Source organism: Dermacentor silvarum, chromosome 5 (assembly GCF_013339745.2).
Source record: "Dermacentor silvarum isolate Dsil-2018 chromosome 5, BIME_Dsil_1.4, whole genome shotgun sequence".
NCBI classification, from domain to species: Eukaryota; Metazoa; Arthropoda; class Arachnida; order Ixodida; family Ixodidae; genus Dermacentor; species Dermacentor silvarum.
Genome location: NC_051158.1, coordinates 72343010 through 72363149, shown reverse-complemented (window position 1 = coordinate 72363149; position 20140 = coordinate 72343010). Strand labels below are relative to the sequence as shown.

General features: G+C 48.5%; 1 protein-coding gene across 2 annotated transcripts in view; it reads right to left on the bottom strand.

The window, feature by feature from the left end:
• The window catches only part of LOC119453486 (dermonecrotic toxin SPH), a 114072-nt gene that overhangs the window by 93327 nt on the left and 605 nt on the right, over positions 1-20140 (bottom strand). Inside the window, exon 2 of one of the 2 annotated variants that reach the window (XM_049668178.1) lies at positions 15423-15654. The exons of the other annotated variant lie outside the window; for it this stretch is intronic. Within the exon in view, the coding sequence (XP_049524135.1) occupies positions 15423-15654 (232 nt within the window). The remainder of the gene's footprint in view (positions 1-15422; positions 15655-20140) is intronic. 2 annotated transcript variants of the gene reach the window in all.

The window sequence follows — 20140 nt, the reverse complement described above, 5'->3', positions numbered from 1 at the left end:
TTTACTTTAAACAACTAAATACATAAACACGCTTATTATTGCGTCTTTTATTTGGCTACACGGCCACTTCAGTTTTTCATGCAGCCATCGAACGATTTGTCGTGAAACCAACCGAATTGCATTATCTTTCACGCACGATCCCGATATAATCAGTTCCAACTAAAGAAAGGAAACGAAACACACAAGTGGTACCACTCACCGCGATAACTTGAAATATCGCGTGATGTCACACTACAAGATTTCGCGGCGAGATTGAAATATCGCGCGATGGCATACATGAGCACGTGCAATCGCTCGTTGAGAATCATTGCGAGCGCTGCGTTGAGATAATTAAAGTTTATTGCCTGCCTGCCTGCCTGCTGCGTTGAGATGACATAGGCTGCGGTTTTAGAGATAGCGTACGACAATATATTCGATTGCGTTTTTCACGCTAGAAATGTAAGCTTAGCGGACTCCATTTCGACGGACGACCGCACATAATGGCGGTGCATCGTATTTTGTGAAGAGGGGCGATGAATAGTGTTCCGGTGGTTGCAATTTGTCCAGGTCCAGTCATTTTGGCAATTCACAGCTTCCATTGTTGTGAAGGCGCATGAAGAAATGTCCAGGAAGGCTCCCGCGTGTTTTTTCCATTTCAGCGCCGGCAGCCAAACTTTGAAGAGCGCGCCGTACGTGTTGCCCCTCGTACAACGTCAGCCACGCGCTCCCGGAAACTAATGGCGCCACCAGTAACACGAAGAAGGAAAAACGACTATATAGGAGGGAGCGTCATGTGACAACTTTGAGGTCTAGTGATAAACATTCTGGCAGAAACTATGCCAGGATGTCTGTCGTCGTTAATGCGATTGGCACTGAACCAATGCATAGCGACACACCGTATTGCCCGCGTCGAAACGCGTCATGCATATGTGGCGCGTGCTTCAGCCGGTCTCCCTAAAGCCCCTCCATACAAGTTGCCGCTGACCATGCAGTAAATGCGGCGGTGGCGCGTCGGTGGAGAGACCTTGGGGCTCCCCGTTCTCACTTCCCTCTAGACACCCTGCAGGGTAGCAAACCGGACGTGCGTCAGTATAAACTCCCTGCCTTTCCTCTCTTCGATTTCTTTCTCTCCCTCTGCACACGCTGCGGCAACTATAGCGGCGACACCGTGACGTCCGCGCGTGGCACGTGTCTGAATATATATTCTGACAAGATTGTCTGAATATATATGACGCGGGTTCCATACCTATTGCACATATCCTGTGAGCCAAGTTGGCGCGAAAGGTTTCGAAACCAGTGACCCATATTGGAGTGAAATAGATTAGGCCCGCACAGACATACCGAAAGCTGGGTGAAGTTCCCAAAAAGATGCTCATCGCATTGAACAATACAAGCGAAAAAAGTTGTCGCAGTTTCACCCGAAAGGCGAAGCATCAATTGCGATAGCAAATTTGTAGAGAGCTATACGGAGTAATGATAGTAGCTTCATCAGCTGTATAAACTTGGACATGCAGCAGCACCGGCAACACGCAGAACTGTTGTCGACGCCGTCGGCGTTTTGCTCGCGTTCGCACAAAACGCGTGCGGCGTTGGTGACGGTTGCCGGAGAGCCTCTGGGGGCGGCTCGGTTTTCGACGACATCAGAACGGGACACTCGTCGAGTTGCGTCGGAAGTCTTTACCACCTTCTCGCCTCACAACGTTTGTACATAAATACGCACTTGGTGCCGCAGCTAAACGTCGCCTCCCTTCCCTCCCCCCCCCCCCCCCCCCCCACCGCCTTTCGCGCGTCGGAAGAAGGCGCATTAGCGCTACATATATGGTGATTGTAAAGGAGGAAAGAGACGCCTACTTCTGCAGCCCTTCAGGGAGCACGGCGCAAAACGCGCGTTTGCTGTCCCACGTGCGTTCGCTCCCCGTGAAAGCGCGCGTCCCTCGCGCCCTTTCACTCGCACATACAGCGTCCGGAGTGCGGCGACGATTTCATCGCCGTTGACGTCATACGGAACCTCACGGCGACGGCGACGGCAACGGCGACGGCGACGCCGACGCCGACGGCAGAAATCTGCTTTGCAGTGTCCATATAATTGCTATCGCAATAAAAATTAAAGAGAAATAGGCCCTCACCACGGGATAGACAAGCGGTATTTCTAGCCGCCCATGCAGCGTGAGGCAGTGTGGGAAGACCAGAGCGCAGAGTGGGTGGCGACAGCGATAGATTGTAACTAGAGTGCACTAGACAATGGTCGAGTGGGCCGAACGGCGCTCTGCCGCTGAGGCGCCGCGTGTGGAAAAATAGTGCGAGGGCGCTGCGAGCGAACTGGATTGGGGCGGAGAGACGCTCCGCGGCATATTCAACGTACTTTCGCTGCGGGCGCCGAGGCCGATTGCGCATAGTACGCTCTTAAAATAGCGCTTTATGTCAACTGCAAATTTACCAAACATATATATTTGAGGCATGGAATATACAACGCGACGTCTTCAATTTTGCTGTCGTTGTCAAGCACGTCGTCTGCTAGCGAGCGCGCATTCGCTACGCGGACGCTGGCGGACGCCCAGTTTTTTTCGCAGAACCTAGGTGCAGTACATTTTTAAAGACGATAGTCTTTCTTGGGGAACTTAAACACTGAAAATTTGGTCTGTCTGTCTGTTTGTCTGTCTGTTTGTCTGTCTGTCACCCGATTCAGCCACCCGGCCAAAGTTGGACCACTTGCTTACCGCCCACACTACTTAAACTGGTACGGCTGTTCATACTTGTGAACGTTATCGATCACAAAGTAAATATTACGCATATCTGAGGCGCAACATCACTAGGTAAGTATTAGGAGGTGTGTTCCTTTAATAGAAAATACATAGATACGTAACTCTAAAGACCCTAGTTTCTTAAGCTGCGCTGAAAATGCCATGCTATGCGCGCCGACGAACGACGTTCCCCGACTGCGCGCCGACGAGCTCCCTCTGCCATGGAGGAAGGAAACCCTCTGCACAAGCTCATGTTTCCCGATGTATTGCCAGATGGCGTCCATGTCTCACGCAGCGCCTCCTCAATTTTATCAATGCCAGCCAGATGCGGCCGATTCAACATAAAGGAAGCGCTTTCTGAATCAGGGCAAAACATAAATGGCCGCTTGATTAAATAATGCGGTAAAATGAAATCTGTTCAAACAAACCTTCATGACAGGACGGAAATGGTACGAGAACAGCATCACGGGTGGCCGCGGATCAGACCAGCACTCATGTAGTACGGCCGGCAGAAGACTATCGTCTTTCGACGACATTTGCAGCGAAGCACGCAGATACGCGGCAAATTTTTCAATGGTTTAGTTGCTTCGGTGCGCCCATGACTCTTGACGGCTGGTTCCAAATGTAGTTTTAGCCAGGTGAACTGCTGTTTTTACCATTGTCATCTAAAAGTAACTGGTATCTCCGCACCATGAATGCTACGTAAGAAAATTTTCTTATTGATATCATTTTACACGCGCTTCTTGTTGGTGGATATTGATCAGGGACAATGATCGAATAAAAAAATATTAGAGTGAAATAAACCAGGTTTATTAACTGCGTGGCGCGAAGAATGACTAATGTATTTCTAGGTAATTAAATGAAAGAGTACATAGACATATATTTGCGATATATATATGTAGAAGAAAAATAACAAATATTCTAAATGCAATAATTGAAACAGTGAGAACTCCCGACCCCGGAATTAGTGCACGTGTTTGCAACGTAACAAACACACTTATTAGTGAATGCTGGAAATAAAACTCTCATTCGCAGACATAATATTCATAGCAGGCAGAACCATCGTATATATATATATATATATATATATATATATATATATATATATATATATATATGTGTGTGTGTGTGTGTGTGTGTGTGTGTGTGTGTGTGTGTGTGTGTGTGTGTGTGTGTGTGTGTGTGTGTGTGTGCGTGCGTGCGTGTGTGTGCAAGTGTTATTGATATACTGTACGACGCCGAATAGTCATTGCCGTTCGAATGTAACGCATGACAGCACTATTGAAATCTCAAAGGTAAGTGACTGCATGCAAGTGAGGACTGTTATTCCGTATGATTTAGCTGCCACAGAGTCGTGGCTGTTGTGCAGAGGCGCAGTTCCTGAGAGAATTAACGGACGGGTGTTAAGAAGTCCTGCTTAATAATACTTAATATTGCTTAATAAGTCCTGCGTTTTAGGGCAGCCTGTAAATCTGCTAACTTGATTCAGACAAGAATTTTTGACAGTCTCACCATGTTTGCAACCCATTCAAACTGAGTGGCCCATGTGGTACCACACTTTCTTCAACGAACGCAACAGATCTGCACATATCTCTACGTGTATGTGAGGTGCATGTCGTTCCTTTACTTGCTTCATTATGGTCGTTATATATGATAGTGCACCGGATAACTGAATGCAGCCGTTTATAATATACAAGCTGCAGAGCTGAGCGGTCATACATTTGAGAACGGCATTACATTTACGCATGAAATATAGGATAAGCGTAACATGTTTTTCTCGGAAATCATACTCGAGAATAATTTAAGTTGTTTACACCCCGAGAAATAAGCCGAAGAACGCAGCCACCTGCTTTTTTTTCTTTTTCTTTTTTTAATATAAGCAAATTCTTGGGTTTTACGTGGCAAAACCACGATATGATTATGAGGCACCCAGTTTAGTTTTTGCCACCTGGGGTTCTTTAACGCGCACCCAAATAGAAGTACACGAGTATTTTTTCATTTCGTTCCCATCGAATTCCACGACCTGGATTGAACCCGCGAGCTCCAGAATTAGCAGCGCAACGCCGTATCCACGATATAGGCACTAATTAGGCTACCGCGCAGGCTTTCTTTCTTTTTTTTTCTTTATTGAAGTATCGACAGGGAAAAAAATTCCACGTACGGCTTACGGCCAAAGATTAGCATATAGAATGGCTAACTAAAACCGTTTTCGGCGCTCGAGGTCCGACTGCAATAAATGACCCCGTACCAATTACTCCGCATTCTGTTACACGAGAAAGGCGGGAACTTGCAACATTGGAATGTTGCACTGTAGTTTACTCTTTTTTTTATCTATACCAATGCTTCCCGTAAATCTAAGTACAAGGCGCCGGATGGGGCAGATATGCTTTACTTGTTTGAAGCGGCAAGCAGGAAGGTTACATATGTTGGTTCGTCTGCGTTTCGCAAGACCTACTGATAGAAAACTATATGCGCAACAATACACACGAGAGATACATGCTGCTTGAAGAACGAGAAAAAGATTTTTTTCTCCAAAGGGAACCGTACAATAACATAGTAGAATGAAAGCCGACACTGCGGCCGCAATGCACGCGCAATCACCGAGCGGCATTAGAAAATAATAAAAAATAAATAAAGAAGAGAAAGGAAAGGAATTTATTCTTAAGGCATAAATACATGTCATATGCAACTATGAACCCCATTTGATCGGTCTGAACGCAAATACCAGCGCGCGAATTAGTACGAATGACAGTGTCGAGCAGTATCGCCAGCAGTTTCCAACGGCGCGACCTTGATGCGGCCCAATCCACTTCGACCGCAGCGCCACCCCAGTATTTTTCCACGTCGGGCGCCTCACTGCAAAGCATGCGCCGCCCCAGCCGCTCGTCCCACTCGACCAATATCTAGTACACTCTAATTGTAACGCATATGCTTGATCATCCATTCACTATTGCCGAACTACGGTACGCACTCATGAAAGTGAATTGCAGAAGTTCACCTGGACCTGATGGTTTGACATATACGACTCTCCGCAATCTCCCAGATGAAGGAATGTCAGACCTCCTCGACCTTATTAATGAAGTATGGGAAACCGGAATTGTACCGGAAGGGTGGAAGGATTCCTTGGTCATTCCTATCCCCAAACCAGGCAAGCCAGCTACGATAGCAACGAACCTTCGCCCTATTTCCTTAACATCACATTTGGGCAAAGTCATGGAAAAAATGGTGGCCGAAAGACTTCACTGGTTCCTCGAAGTTGAACGAAAGCTCCATCACACACAAACAGGCTTCCGTGCTCGCTTGTCGGCGCAAGACAGCCTCCTTATGATACATGACGATCTAACCTCTGAGCGCTTGCAAGGCCCTCGAATACTAGCCACTGTTGATATACATAAGGCGTTTGACAACGTAGGAGTAGATGCTATGTTGCAAGAAATGCACGCAGTAGGACTAGAAGGTCGCATAGTGACATACATCACGTCACTATTGACAAACCGCACTCTTCGAGTCAAGATAGGAGATCGATTCTCGCCGCTTCATTACATCACACATGGCCTTCCGCAAGGCTCAGTTTTGTCCCCTGTACTGTTTAATATAGCCATGCACCGTCTCCCGTATCACCTCGCAAAGATAGACAGGTTGCATCACTCAATATACGCCGACGACATCACAGTATGGACCACGGGAGGGTCACTTGGTGAGCAGCAAGATGCCATCCAAGCAGCTCTAGATGCAATACAGTGTCATCTTTCGGCACTCAGACTCTCTCCTTCCCCGTCAAAATCACAGTATATTGTGCTTGGTCCAAAGAAGATGAGGGAAGAAGCAGTAGCCTTAATGAATGTGCCGCAAATACAAGGAAGCCCGATCGAAAAAGTACAGGACCTCAGAATTCTTGGACTCACTATATCGGACACAGGAAACCACACGGCGTGGCTTCAGCAGACACTGAGCCGCTGCCGAGCAACACAAGGGCTCCTCCGAAGACTCACAAGTCGTAAGTGGGGCCTCAGAGAAGACACCCTGGTTATAATGACGAAAAATCTCATCACATCGAGAATTCTGTACGGCTTCCCTTACACACGAACCACGGTAACGATGCGTCGTCGCCTCGAAGCAGCTCATCGTCAAAGTATACGTATAGCGTATGGTTTGCCGAAGCATACCCCAACCCATGTGCTTTACTCAGAGGCACAAATTAACACACTTGAAGAACTAAGGGAGGACGCAAGATGTGCCCAGGTGCTGAGGCTAGCGGCTACGTCTTCAGGCCGAAGAATACTCGCCCAGGTCGGTCGGAAGCCACAAGCTCCTCTTCTCCCGACACCTTCGGCGCCGTGGCTGCCCGTGATGTCCGCCATTGTTCACCCCCTTCCAAGCAACGTGGGAGTAAATGAAATAAGTCGGAGGCGTTACCATCACCGCAGAGCCATCCTCAACGATAGTACAGCTCAATGCATTTACACAGATGCTGCTGTTTCACATAATCACGTCAGTACTGCCTGGACGAACAGCGACGGCAGCAACACAGCAACAACTACTCATAGCACACAATTAAGTACGACCGGTGCAGAACTACAAGCGATTCTAGAGGTTGCTCAGGCAGCCAGATATGGCCGCCTCAAGCATCACCGCCCTCTACACATTTACACGGATTCGCAAGACGCCATACGTGAACTTAACAAGATTGACGCACACCCACTGGCAACCGCCATCCACGAAGAAGCAACACTTCTGCGGCACAAGGGAACTGAGCTGCACATTTATTGGACACCGAGTCATATGGGCGCAGGAGGGAATGAGCGAGCGGACGCGCTCGCGCGGGGAGCATATTTACCCACCCCCTATTCTCCTTGCCCCGTTTCCGTCACAGCTCGATCGGCAGAAGATGTCGACGCTGTCGATGCTCACCTGCAGCTCCGACAGCATAGAAAGCTTGCTCTACAAGCGCTTCTGCCCGAAGGCCATGACCCCCTCCCTCCTGGGCTTCCACGCCGGGAACGCGTGGCACTCCGCCGTCTACGCACCGGCACGGCAGTCACGCCTGCGTTCAAAGCCCAATACATCGACAAGTCGCTTGACCCCACCTGCGGAACTTGCACCACGGGTGCGCCAGCCACAGCCCACCACTTGCTATGGACATGTCCTGGCCTGTCATCACTGCGAAGAATCTGCCTTGCTGGGCTGCAGAGCTCAGTCGCCACTCTCAATGACTGGATCCTTCCTAGAGGGACCCCTCAACACCGCAAAGCTATATATGACAGCTTGCTCACCTACCTTATAAGAAGCGAAACCATTAACTTAATCTAGGCACCTCACCGGAAAAACCACTGGGGTTGCCTTTTCATACAAGTACAATTTTCTATTTTTTTATGACTGAATAAACGTATTTCTCTCTCTCTCTCTCTAATTGTAACGAGGGCGTCACTAAAGGCTACCGCCAACCAATTGCAATGCTTTCTAAGGTCTGGCAACCATGGAGGGCATATTTCCCCAAGACTCAAAGTCCAGGTGTGCCTCGAGGTAGAGTGCACTCTACTCGAAGGAAAGCATGGGTGGCGTAAGAAAGTTGGCTTGCCGAGGCTACAGCTGCCTAAAGTGCTGCTCCCTTCTAGTATTTTTTTTTTCGTTCCTGCATATACACTACACACACGCATAGGCAAGATCTCGCGCTCTAGCGGGCGAAGAAGCATACGAGTGGAATATAAAACATGCCTAATCTTCATAGCGGGCTCCTAGAGAATCTCTGTTTTTGCATCGTTTGAGGAACTTCTTTCACCAGCTTGCTTAACAATGTTTCACCGCGGAACCAGCAAAGTTATCTCTTTTTTGTATGAATATTCCTATGGACCATACACATGAATATTGGCGCACTGGGGAAATTTGAATACGTGCGCGTTTCAAGAACGTGCACGTATTGCTGTCCGTTAGGTAGGTTATACATGTCCTTGTCAGCTCACGTACACTGTGTGTCAATTAGAATGTTTCAAATACTTCGGAAAGCTTCGGACAGCACTTTCAACCAGCTGCGACAACGCTTCTCGAAATGGCCAATAAGTTGCTCCAAAATTGCGGTCTTAGTAGCCTAGTCACCTCATAAAACACAAAATGAAAGGTGAGTTTTCGATATGAATAACAAGTCGCCGTTATCATAAGCTAAATTCATATTCACTGAAGGACGAAGGCCTGTCCCGTCTACTATCAGTTACACCTGTCTTGCCTCCGCTGACTCGATCCCGTGCCTTCAAATTCCCAAATTTCATCGCACCATCTAGTTCTCTGCTTCTTCGATTGTGGTTCCCCTACATAGACAGCTATCTTGTTGCTCTATTAGACCACCGGGAGTCGATTTGTTCTACGCATTACGTGAACATGGCCAATTATACTGCTTCTTCTGATTCTTCTGATTCTCGGACGACGACGAAGTGTTTGTTGTATGGAACGCTGCTTTTCTGTCTCTGCGAATTCCAAGCTACTTTGTGGGAGACGCCGCTCCCATAACTACGGCGATGGATGTGCAGTCACCTGGAGGGGTGCCGGGTCCTTCCACGTCAACAGCGGCCGCGCCCAGGAAGCGGTCTAGTCACCCGAGTGACACTGACAGCGAGGACACTGTGATCTACTCAGCGACCAGTGATGATACCTCGGATGACAGTGACTTCGTGCCCGTAGCAAAGCGCAAAGCAAAGAGAAGACTCATCAGGACATCTCCTTCCGCAAGTAAGGCTACTGTGATCCCGACGCGAAAGTCATCGGAGCACACAATTTTATTCGTGCCTGTGGATGCGAGCGACAATATAAACCGGCTCAACCGTCAGGCTACATCTGTGGCGCTAGAGGCCCTTGCTCCGGGCCAGATCAAAGATGTTAGAATCAACGCCCGTAAGAACATTCTCGCTATAGATGTCGCGGACCGCAGCGCGCTAGACGTTTTGAGTAACGTCAATGTGCTGGAGAACATCAACGTACGCTGCTTCAAACAAGATGAACCTACCTCTACGGCCGGTGTTGTATATGATGTAGACAATTCCATAAGCGATGCCGACCTGCCTATACTCATCAAGCCGGCGACAGAGGGAATTGCCATATTGCAAGCCCGTCGACTAGGGAAATCGAACTGCGTGAAGCTAACTTTCAAAGGAGACAGCCTACCATCACACGTCAAGGTCGGTCACTTTCGACAAGTAGTACGACCTTTTGTGCCAAAGCCGCTTCAGTGCCGGAAGTGTCAAAGGATAGGGCACGTTAGTGCAGTTTGCACAAAGACAGCCGTGTGCTCACGATGCTCTGGGTCACACAGCTCCGACGCCTGTCGTGCAGAAAACCAAAAGTGCGCCAATTGCCAAGGCTCTCACGACGCATCTTCCAAGAATTGCCCACGTGTGAAAAAGGAGATGAAAGTCTTGAAGCAAATGGTCAGGGATGGTTCGTCGCACAGGGAGGCTGCCGCTAAGGTGCGACGCCGGCGTTCACATCGCCGGAGATCTTCGAGGAAACCTACTGCTATTGCTAAGGATGCACCGCGTCCGCCGACAGTCCACATACTTCCACAGACAACTAGCAATACTAGCAGCGAGGATCCTACGCAGAAAACTTCGAATGTCATTGCCTCACGCGAGGAGTGGCCTCCGTTGCCGAGGCTAGACCAACCAGCGGAGAAGCTACATGACGCACGCTCGCCGAATCATGCTTCACCTTCGGACAGCCGCCAAGAAGACGACAAACAAGTTGTCACCATGATGAGGGCCCTTATGAACACGTTCCGTGTTCTCCTGACGTCCATACACACTCCGGCGGCTCGAGGTGCGCTTCAGATACTGGATGCGCTGAATCCGGTACTGACCAGTCTTGAGAAGCACCATGGCTGCTCCTCGGCACTCGTTCCTTAAACAAGTCAAGGAAGCGTCTATCTTCCAGTGGAATGCCCGTGGCCTTAAATCCCGCATTTCGGACTTTCGTCCCTTTGTTTTTAAGAACAAATTTCCAATCATAGTTATTTGTGAGCCAAACATTGAGAGCGCGATCCGTTTATCAGGATATGAAGCTTTCATGTCTGACACCTGTAGCGACCGCAGCAAAGTCATCGTCTATGTCAGATGTGATTTCACTTATGTTTTACACCCAGTGGCACCTGATGACGACAATCAGTACGTATGCTTGACGGTAAAATGCAAGAACGTCACACTCACGCTCGTAGGTGCCTACATTTCACCTTCGAGCCGATTTAACAACGCAAGACTAAGTGCAATTTTAAAAGCGACACCTGGACCATGGATTGTTACCGGCGATTTCAATGCGCATCATCCGCTATGGGGAAGTTTAAAGATGAATTGCCGAGGACGACGTGTACTAACTTTCGCGTCGAACCATGAACTCTGCTGCCTAAATGATGGAAGTCCCACTTTTCTGCGGGGATTGACTTACAGCAGCTGCCTGGACTTAACTTTTGTTTCAAGATCCCTCAGTAGCAGTGTGCAATGGTTCCCAGACAACGAAACGCATGGTAGTGACCATGTTCCAACATATGTTAAGGTCGAAGGCATCGGCAAGTCACACTATACCAGAGTTCAACGCATCGACTGGCCGAAATACACACTCCTCATGGAGCAGATGTGTCAAAATTCTCAGAACTGTATACCTGGAAACATCGAAGAGCTAATTAATGACGCTGCTCAAAAGGCCACAAGCGTTTTTAGGCCTATACCAAAATTTTCTGAATTCGAAGCGGAATTGGAACGCCTCCGAGCAATTCGCCGTCGCGCTGAACGACGCTACCGGCGCACCAAGTCCATATACGACTTAAGGGAGTCGAGACGCATACAGAAGAAGATCCAGCGTCGGATCAACTTACTGCAGTCTCTAAGGTGGAAGACTTTTTGTGATTCCCTTGACCCACATAAACCCCTGTCATATATATGGAGGACGGTGCGCGGTCTTCGAACATCGCCGCAACAACGCCACCCCTTCAAATGCCTGGCTCTCTACCAAGGTCGGCGAGAGATCGACGTAGCGGAGGACTTCTGTTTGAGGGTTGCCGGCCAACCATCCTCATTCACCGCACCTGATCCCTATGACGTTCCCATCTCGAAGGATTCTCGTATGGACAATCTGTTCTCCATCGAGGAGTTGCAAGCAGCATTGGCAGCGTGCAGACGTTCCTCATCGCCCGGACCTGACGGGGTGACGTACGCAGCTCTTGCCAACCTCGGTCAAACAGCCCGGCATGCTCTTCTGGACGTCTACAATAATTCGTGGCGTGAAGGAGTGGTTCCTGCTGCATGGAAGTCCAGCCGCCTTGTGCCTCTGCTAAAACCAGGCAAATCACCTCTAGACGTGGCGTCTTATCGTCCCATTGCTCTGGCCAGTTGTCTAGGAAAGGTGATGGAGAGGATGGTGCTGACACGTCTGGAGTGGTACCTAGAGCGGTACGAGATATACCCCGACGCTATGGCAGGCTTCCGACGTGGACGTTCTTCTATAGACAACGTCATAGATCTTGTCTCGTCGGTTCAGCACGAAAAAACCCGAAAGAGACTGTCAGCGGCGATGTTCCTGGACGTCAAAGGCGCTTATGACAACATAACTCATCGAGCCATCCTGGACGCTTTGGGCGATGTCGGCCTAGGTGGCCTTGTTTTTCGATGGATACACAGCTATTTAAAGGACAGGTCGTTCTTTGTGCAAACAGAGGACGGTGTGACATCGCAGCACAACACCTACCGTGGCGTACCGCAAGGTGGAGTCTTGAGCCCCACTCTATTTAATCTAGTGCTCATCGACCTGGTTCATTCCCTTCCGCAATCCGTCCATGTGTCGATCTATGCGGACGATATATGCATTTGGTCATCAGGGGTTACGCGTCCCCAGGTGCGCGCCAGACTCCAAAAAGCGGCCACAATTACATCAGGTTATCTTCGAGTACGAGGTCTGGAGGTGTCATCAGAGAAGTGCTCTATGGTCGCTTTCACGCGCAAAGCAATGAGACCGTATGTTGTCAAAATTAATGGACAGCCAATCATCTACGAGAAGACGCACCGTTTTCTAGGAGTGACAATCGATCGAGACCTCTCCTGGAGTCCTCATATCTGCTACTTAAAAAAGAAGCTGGCCATGGTAACCCATATTCTCAGTTTTCTCGCGGGAAAGTCATGGGGTGCATCTGTGAGGGCGATGCTCCAGCTCTATAACGCACTTTTCTTGGGTCTCCTACGCTATAGCTTACCTGTACTAAGTGGGACCGGCAAGACCAACCTCCGTGCCCTCCAGTCTGTGCAAGCTCAAGCTCTGAGAATATGTCTTGGCCTTCCCAGGTGTGCATCAACGGCAGCAACAATAGCCATCGCGCATGATCACCCCATCAATACGTACATTCAAGTAGACGCTTTAAGGATGCACATCAGGCACTTCGCCCGACTTCCATCGCATCATCTCGCCTCCCTTCCTGCCACTCGACCTCGTTCAGCGTTTAGCAGGACTATTGCCGCCAGCCATGGAACTTTACCATCGAACTTCACGCCTGCAGCACGACCATCTCTACCTCTGTGGTGCCTGCATCCAATCCAAGCCCTTCTTGTAATTCCCGGTATCAAAAAGAAAACCCAGATGTCGTCATTCGCCCTCAAACAAACCGTGCTTTCATTCATGCATGAAAAGCACAGAGAACGCACCCACGTTTACACGGACGGTTCTGTCTCCTCCAAAAGTTCAGCCGGAGCAGTGGTAATTCCCGTGAAATCTGTCACCATCCAATTCAAGACGTCTCACATTACATCATCGACGGCTGCAGAACTCGCAGCTATCCGTGCTGCTCTGGAATTTATTGGTCCCAAATCATCACAGTCATGGTCCATCTTTTGTGACTCGAAGGCAGCTCTCCAGTGCCTGCTGTCCCCTTTCAACCACGGACCTAACGCACAATTAGTCGCAGACATCCGACTACTTCACCATCACGCTACGGACAAGGGGCACAACATCATCTACCAGTGGATACCGGGTCACTGCGGAATTTCGGGAAATCACAGTGCGGATGACGCTGCCCGATCGGCCCACGATGGTTCCCCTATTGTATCGATACCACTGTCGAGAACAGACGCAGCCACAAAACTTCGTTACCTCGCACGCGAGCTTACGCAGACTCTGTGGAACACCAGTGACTTCAGCAACGCACGCCTCCACAGACTGGATCCACGTCTGCAACTCCGTCTTCCACCAGGGTTACCACGAGCGGAAGCAACACTTCTGTGCCGCCTGTGGCTCGGCGTGGCATTCACGAACGCCTATTCCTTCCGCATTGGAATGGCCGACAGCCCCGCTTGCAACAACTGTGGCTGCGAGGAGACAATCAAGCACCTCCTCTGTGACTGTCCCCGCTACAATGTGGCAAGAAAAGCGCTCGCGACTGCGCTTGAAAAACTGGACAATCGCCCCTTCACAGAGGAAAAAGTTTTAGGACACTGGTCTAGACGGGCTTCGGCACTCAAGTCCTTAAGGGCTCTGCTGAAGTTCTTAAGGACTTGTGAATTGTGCGACCGGCTTTGAACGTTGTAGCGCGTAGGGTCGCGTTATTGCGCGAATTTTATTTTATTTTATTTATTTATTTATCTTATTTCTTATTTTTTTATTATTATTGTTTTTTTTGTTTTTGTTTTTTTTGTTTTTTTTCTTCTATCACCTTTCATTCCCTTTACCCCTTTCCCCAGTACAGGGTAGCAAGCCGGTATTTACACTGGCTAACCTCCTTGTCTTTCCTTCCCTTTCTTTCTCTCTCTCTCTCTGATTCTCAACTAGAATTTCAGCTACACGAATTTGTTGGATTGCTGTCTCTTAGCGGTATATACGCCTGCGATATTTAGTTCCACTGCTTGTAGGGCTATCGTCCGTAAACGTATTTCCCTTTGCGGAATACCGGTTTAATGGAGACGAGAACGTGAGGGACCGGGCTCGTGGCGACACCTGGTGCTGCAGACTTCAACTAATAAGGGCACAGAGAAAGAGAGAGAGAGAGAGAGAACTATTTATTATAAGTGAAAATATGAGAGGAACGTTGACCCGTTCTCTAGCCTGCTTCTTAGCGTTCGGGAAGGGGAAATAGGAGAAAGAGAAATCACAGATGACTATTTGAAAAGAAAAGTCATAAATATAAAATAACAAATAACCGAAAACACTTATTACAATCTTATATCCAGTTCGGCGTCTCTCACAAAACCCACATTGACCTTCATGGCCTGACAAGAAGTATTTTGGCCATGGGCCTAAATGCGGGCCCTCAGAATGTAGCCGCGATTATTGATTCTTGCCAAATATTCCTCCATTTATGGCCTTTCTTGCATGTTGCTACTACTCTTGCAGTATCCAAGTATATTCTACTTAGTTGGTGGTGCAACTTATCGGCAGCGAAGTTTTCGATAACACGCTGCCTTTGTTTTATTTCTCTTCGGCAAAAACGCCCATGTAAGACGAAAACCTGTGTAAAGCGTTGTGTCTGGATAAATCGTCACAGGATGTCGTTACCAGAATTGTTCTCGTAATGTTGCTGTAATTCAAGTCATCGATAACTCCGCGAAGGCTCATGTATGCGTTTACAGACAAGCCAAAGCTCTATTATCAGGCTAAGAAGAATGACAACTCAAGAAAAAGCGAATATATATATATATATATATATATATATATATATATATATATATATTACAGGACGTACGTTACCTGTTGTTCGCCGAAGGTACCGCAGAAAAGCAGGCACTTCTTCGTAACGCTGACACCACCTGAAGCAGTCGCACGGCACGCCGTGGTAGAACCATAATGCGGTGCCGTTATTATCGAAGGTGACGTCTGATTCGATGGCGTTGGCGTCCAGGTCCATGGCTTCGTCCACTTGCCAAATCGCGTTCACCATGTGGTAAATGTTGTACACGGGTCTCCGACTGTAGCCGCTCACCTGAACGGCAGGCGAAATATTTACCGTTATTCTTAGAAGGCACTCATCGCTCGGGAGCCGCGTGGGTTTGTCACAGCGATATGAAACCAGGAATTGGGCACATCAACAATAAAAGCGCTGCATATATAGTGACCACAATCAGAAAACAGGCGCACTTTTTATGAGAAAGTACCGTTTGTATAGCGAATAATTAGTTACAAAAGCCACCATAAAAATGAAGAAATAAATGAAAGAAAAAATAATGGCCGGAGGAAGTAAATTCTAAAGTACGAGCCCCATATTCCATACGAACGGTGCTAACTTTGGCGGCCGGAAACCCATTTTAACTTGCGTGTGACGTTTGGAGTATGGAAGTCCGCGAAGGCAGCATAAGCGTTGGGGTGCTTCAGCGGAGCAAGAAAATTTGCGAAGAAGCTATGATGTCGATTGCAATATTTCAGTGTTACGAAGTTTGTATGCGCTCTGGCTTTCCGCTCTTCGTAACAGCGTGCTTCGGAACGACTGAGAAGTTGCTACAAAATTGCTGACTTCGTAACAGTGCATGTCGCAAAATATAAAGCGAAATTACCTGCACAGATAAAACCCATCCGGTCAGGCAGAACGCTTGGCAAGCACCGATGTTCTGGTGATTTGAACTTAAGTTCGTTGTGCCGATGGCCAGAACACGGCGAATTGTTCTTAAAGGGACAGACAACCGCTCAGCTCATGAATTGATATAACCCCACTGATGGAAAGATCGTATATCGTATTGGCTAGAGCGGGCCCTGTTTTAGATGCGAGAGCATCTTATGCTCGGGGCAGTGTCCGTTCTGCGGCGTCCGCACGCATACTGCGCATGCGCAACTCTCCCTCATTATCTCTCCTATGTGGGTGTGCGCTCTCCTCCTCCCCTCTCCCCCTCTCCGCCACAGGTACGGCGCAGCAAATCATTACATATAACTCTCTCTCTCACTCTCTTCCTCTCTCTCTCTAAGGGTACGCCGGTAGGTGGCGCAAGTGTCGCGGCGCAGTATAAAGCGTGCGTTCGCTGTGCTTCCGTCATTCTCTCTCTGTACAACGATGTGCGAAACGCCATGAACAACGTCAACGTCGGCGCTAGTTGCTGCGGCAGCGCCACCGCCGCGGAGCAGAGGTAGGCTCGGGAAGCCGAACGTAAACGTCAGCGTCGGCAAGCTGACCGCGAACTTCGGGCCAGGGATACCCTCTGCAGCAAGACCCATTGACGCTACACTTCACCGACCACGAAGCCATCGTCTTCAAGATACCCCGCGCACCGACGCTAGGAATCACGTACGATCTCTAAATAAAGACGCAACAACCCCGTACAAACGTCTCCTCTCTTCTCAATACATTCTCTCACTCTAACTTTCATTGGGTTGTGTTGCCGAGTGAAACGAAACGGAAACTCGAAGCGCACCCCTCGCGATGCTTTCGCATCCCACCATGGTTACCTGTAGGGTGAGATGATGTGATTTTTTCTCATTAAACGAGAATTTATATTTTTATTTCTGCAGTAAAATTCGCGAAAAATTACCTTTGGCGCCCAACGCCGCAAAAATATGAACTTACTTTTGAGGTCTACCACGTGGCCTTCAACTAGTGTACGTGGTTCCTGGTCTTTTCATTATTATTGAAATGCAGTACCATTCTTTCTATTACAACTTTTTTTCTAACTTGCAATATGCAGATAAGCCTTCGTTAGTAGTGAGCAGTAAAGGCGCTGCCTTCGCCTTCGTTTTCTATGAGTTGGCTTGGCTCGTCTATGGACAAAATAAAGACGCCGGGGGCCAGCCAGCCATGACGTAGGTGTGTACTTGGAAAAAAAACGCGGTACAACTATAAGAAAGGTCTGTACAACAACGCAAACTAATTGTACCAGTCTATTTACCTTTAAAAGTGGTTGGAAAGATGACAGTATGGGTGGTTAATCACAGTTGCACTCCCTCCAGTGAAAGCAGCTTGATGGGTGGCTTTCATAATTTGCGAGGCGGGCTATCGGAATTGCTCTCACTTTTTTTAGAGGCTGTTCAGATCGAAAAATTCTGCTTACAAAATATCCACGCTCTTTTGGAAGCAACCACTGCAGGTGCAAACACTAGCGATGGTGAGCTTTGCGTTGCGCCATAAAAAAATTGAATCCATAAAAAGAGTTTGTCAGTACCTTTAAAGCGAACAGCCTTTTTTTGCTTTTTTGGCCGTTTTCGTGGTTGGTCGGTGGTAAGTAGGTGGTCGATGGTCACTATGGAGAACGTTCGGTATAGGTGGTCGGCGTGGAGAACGTTCGCTTGTTCGCTCTCTTTCACTCTCTCTCTCTCTCTTTTGTTCGCTCGTTCGTTCTGGTATTTCGTTTAAATTACCAATCATCGTCGACGTTTCTTGCGAATTTTGTTTAGAAAGGTTTTACGTTTTTAGGTGGTCGGTGATTCGCGGTCGGTTGTCGTTGGTTGGAGGTCGCACTTCCGTCGCTGAGACAAGGGCGACGATGCAAAAGGCGTGTGATCTCGCACAGCCGAGTGTCGGGGCATGTTTGTCGCCGAACGCCAAGAGTAAATATCCTACGTAATTTGAAAAAAAATCATAATCCTTCCCCTGTCGAGGAAATGGGGGTAAGCGAAGCTTGGTAGCAAGACGACGCTGTCGCAAGCCTTCCGCTTCGTTTGCCCTAAACTCAGGGTCGGCGGCTCATCGCTGATGTCTGGCCTCCACACATCGCGCTCTTCGCTGACGTTTCGCCTGGGCTTCGGAAGCCCTCACGCTAGAATCGGCACGTTGACGACGAGCCCTTTCCCGAGCGAGTACGCGGCGCCATTGCTCAAACGCAGCCTTCTCCTCGGTGGAACGCACTACGCGCGTACTTCCCATCCGAACACCGAAACTGATATGAGGCAAGGGAAGCCCGGCGGAGCGCGCGCCAACCGCTTTCCTAAACTTTCCCTCCCCGCGACACACCAAACGACCCTGAGTGGTCGCGCACGTCACGTGATCCTGCGCCGGCGCACCTTTCTCCGCCCCTGCTCTTTCTTTCTTACCTTCCTTCTTTCTTTCTATCTTTTTGTCCCTGGCTAATACCCGCATATCTATGGCTCATACCCACAAATAAAATGAAAGAGTAGGCAGGCGTTGTGCCCCATCCGGTGGCAGTTGCCAGCCTGCTCCTCGCTTTCCCTTTCCTGTCAAAAGTGTATGGTTTGAAATCAAATAATAATAATAATAATGCGGGCATGCGCCGCATATGACTTCTTGCGTGACTACGCCGCCACCGAAATCTGTAACGCAACTTAAGCTTCGCTTGAAAAGAAAACCTTCAATGCGAACGCAGTTCCTAAAGACTTATATGAGTTCTAGATTTGATATTTGCAAATAAAATTTTAATCAAATCTCATTAAACATTTTCTCGCGGGGCTTGTTAGGTTTAGAACGCGGCTACATTATAAAATGCCTTCTTATGTATACACGTGTAAGCGAACGGCCGATGCCGCCGGCACATGCTGTCGCTGGGGAGATGTGGGCCGTCTGAAGGTTTGGATATGGCTACAGTGTTGTAGAAGCTTTTCTAGTGGGCTCACTCGCCCATCCTTCCTACGCTCTCCACTGAAGCGGCCGCTGTCGCCTGCTAATGCGCCCGCTAGAGGCGCTGCAGCAGCTTCCTCCTGAACTAGCCAGTTCGTCCGCCCGTTTCGCTGTCTCGCGTGCGGGTGGTTATTTGTTCATATATGCTGCAGGAGATGGGGAGATTCTCCAGAAAATCTGTCTTGTTTTTATTCACTTGGCGAAAGAAAGTTCATTATTACCGAAGCAAATCAAGGCCAAAGTTCTCTTGCTTGTGCTTCATGCCGAAACCTCGGCACCAGGACGTTCAATGTGACTTCACGGATTTCAACGTATCTCCTCGTTTTCTGGCTGCTTTGGCGCAGGATGGGTTATCAGGGCTCGCTAGCTTGAGTCCCTGGTTCCTTCATACTGGCAGTATAGAACTTTACCGGTTATCGATTGACTAGACCGGAGTAGACGCTGCCAAAATCTGTGACGTGGCAGGTGCGAGAATGTTGGCGCCACCCGTCTTTTCTCGTGCGTGTGTGTGTGTTTTCTGGCTTACGAAGGCTCAGCTACATACACTGAGTGTGTTGCCATTGCAGAAGCGTATGTTTACTGATATACGCTTCTATTACTGCTTCCCGTTTATGTTACTAATTAGTAGGGGTGTGCGAATAGTGATTTTTGAGACCGAATCGAACACGAATCAAAATAGTGCCAAAAGCGAATCCAATCGAATTGAATGTTGAGTACTTTCCAAATAGTTTTCGAATAATGAATAGCCGTTATTACAATTTATATTAACCGATGTTCACATGCTAGTATTCTTAAAGTTCGCAAGCTTCTGCCATTAGGCTACGTAGTACGCTATGAAGCGCTGTTTATTAAAAGCATAAATGAAGAATCAGGAGCAAACAAGTAGCCACTTCGTATGCACGGGGCTCTTCAGAGA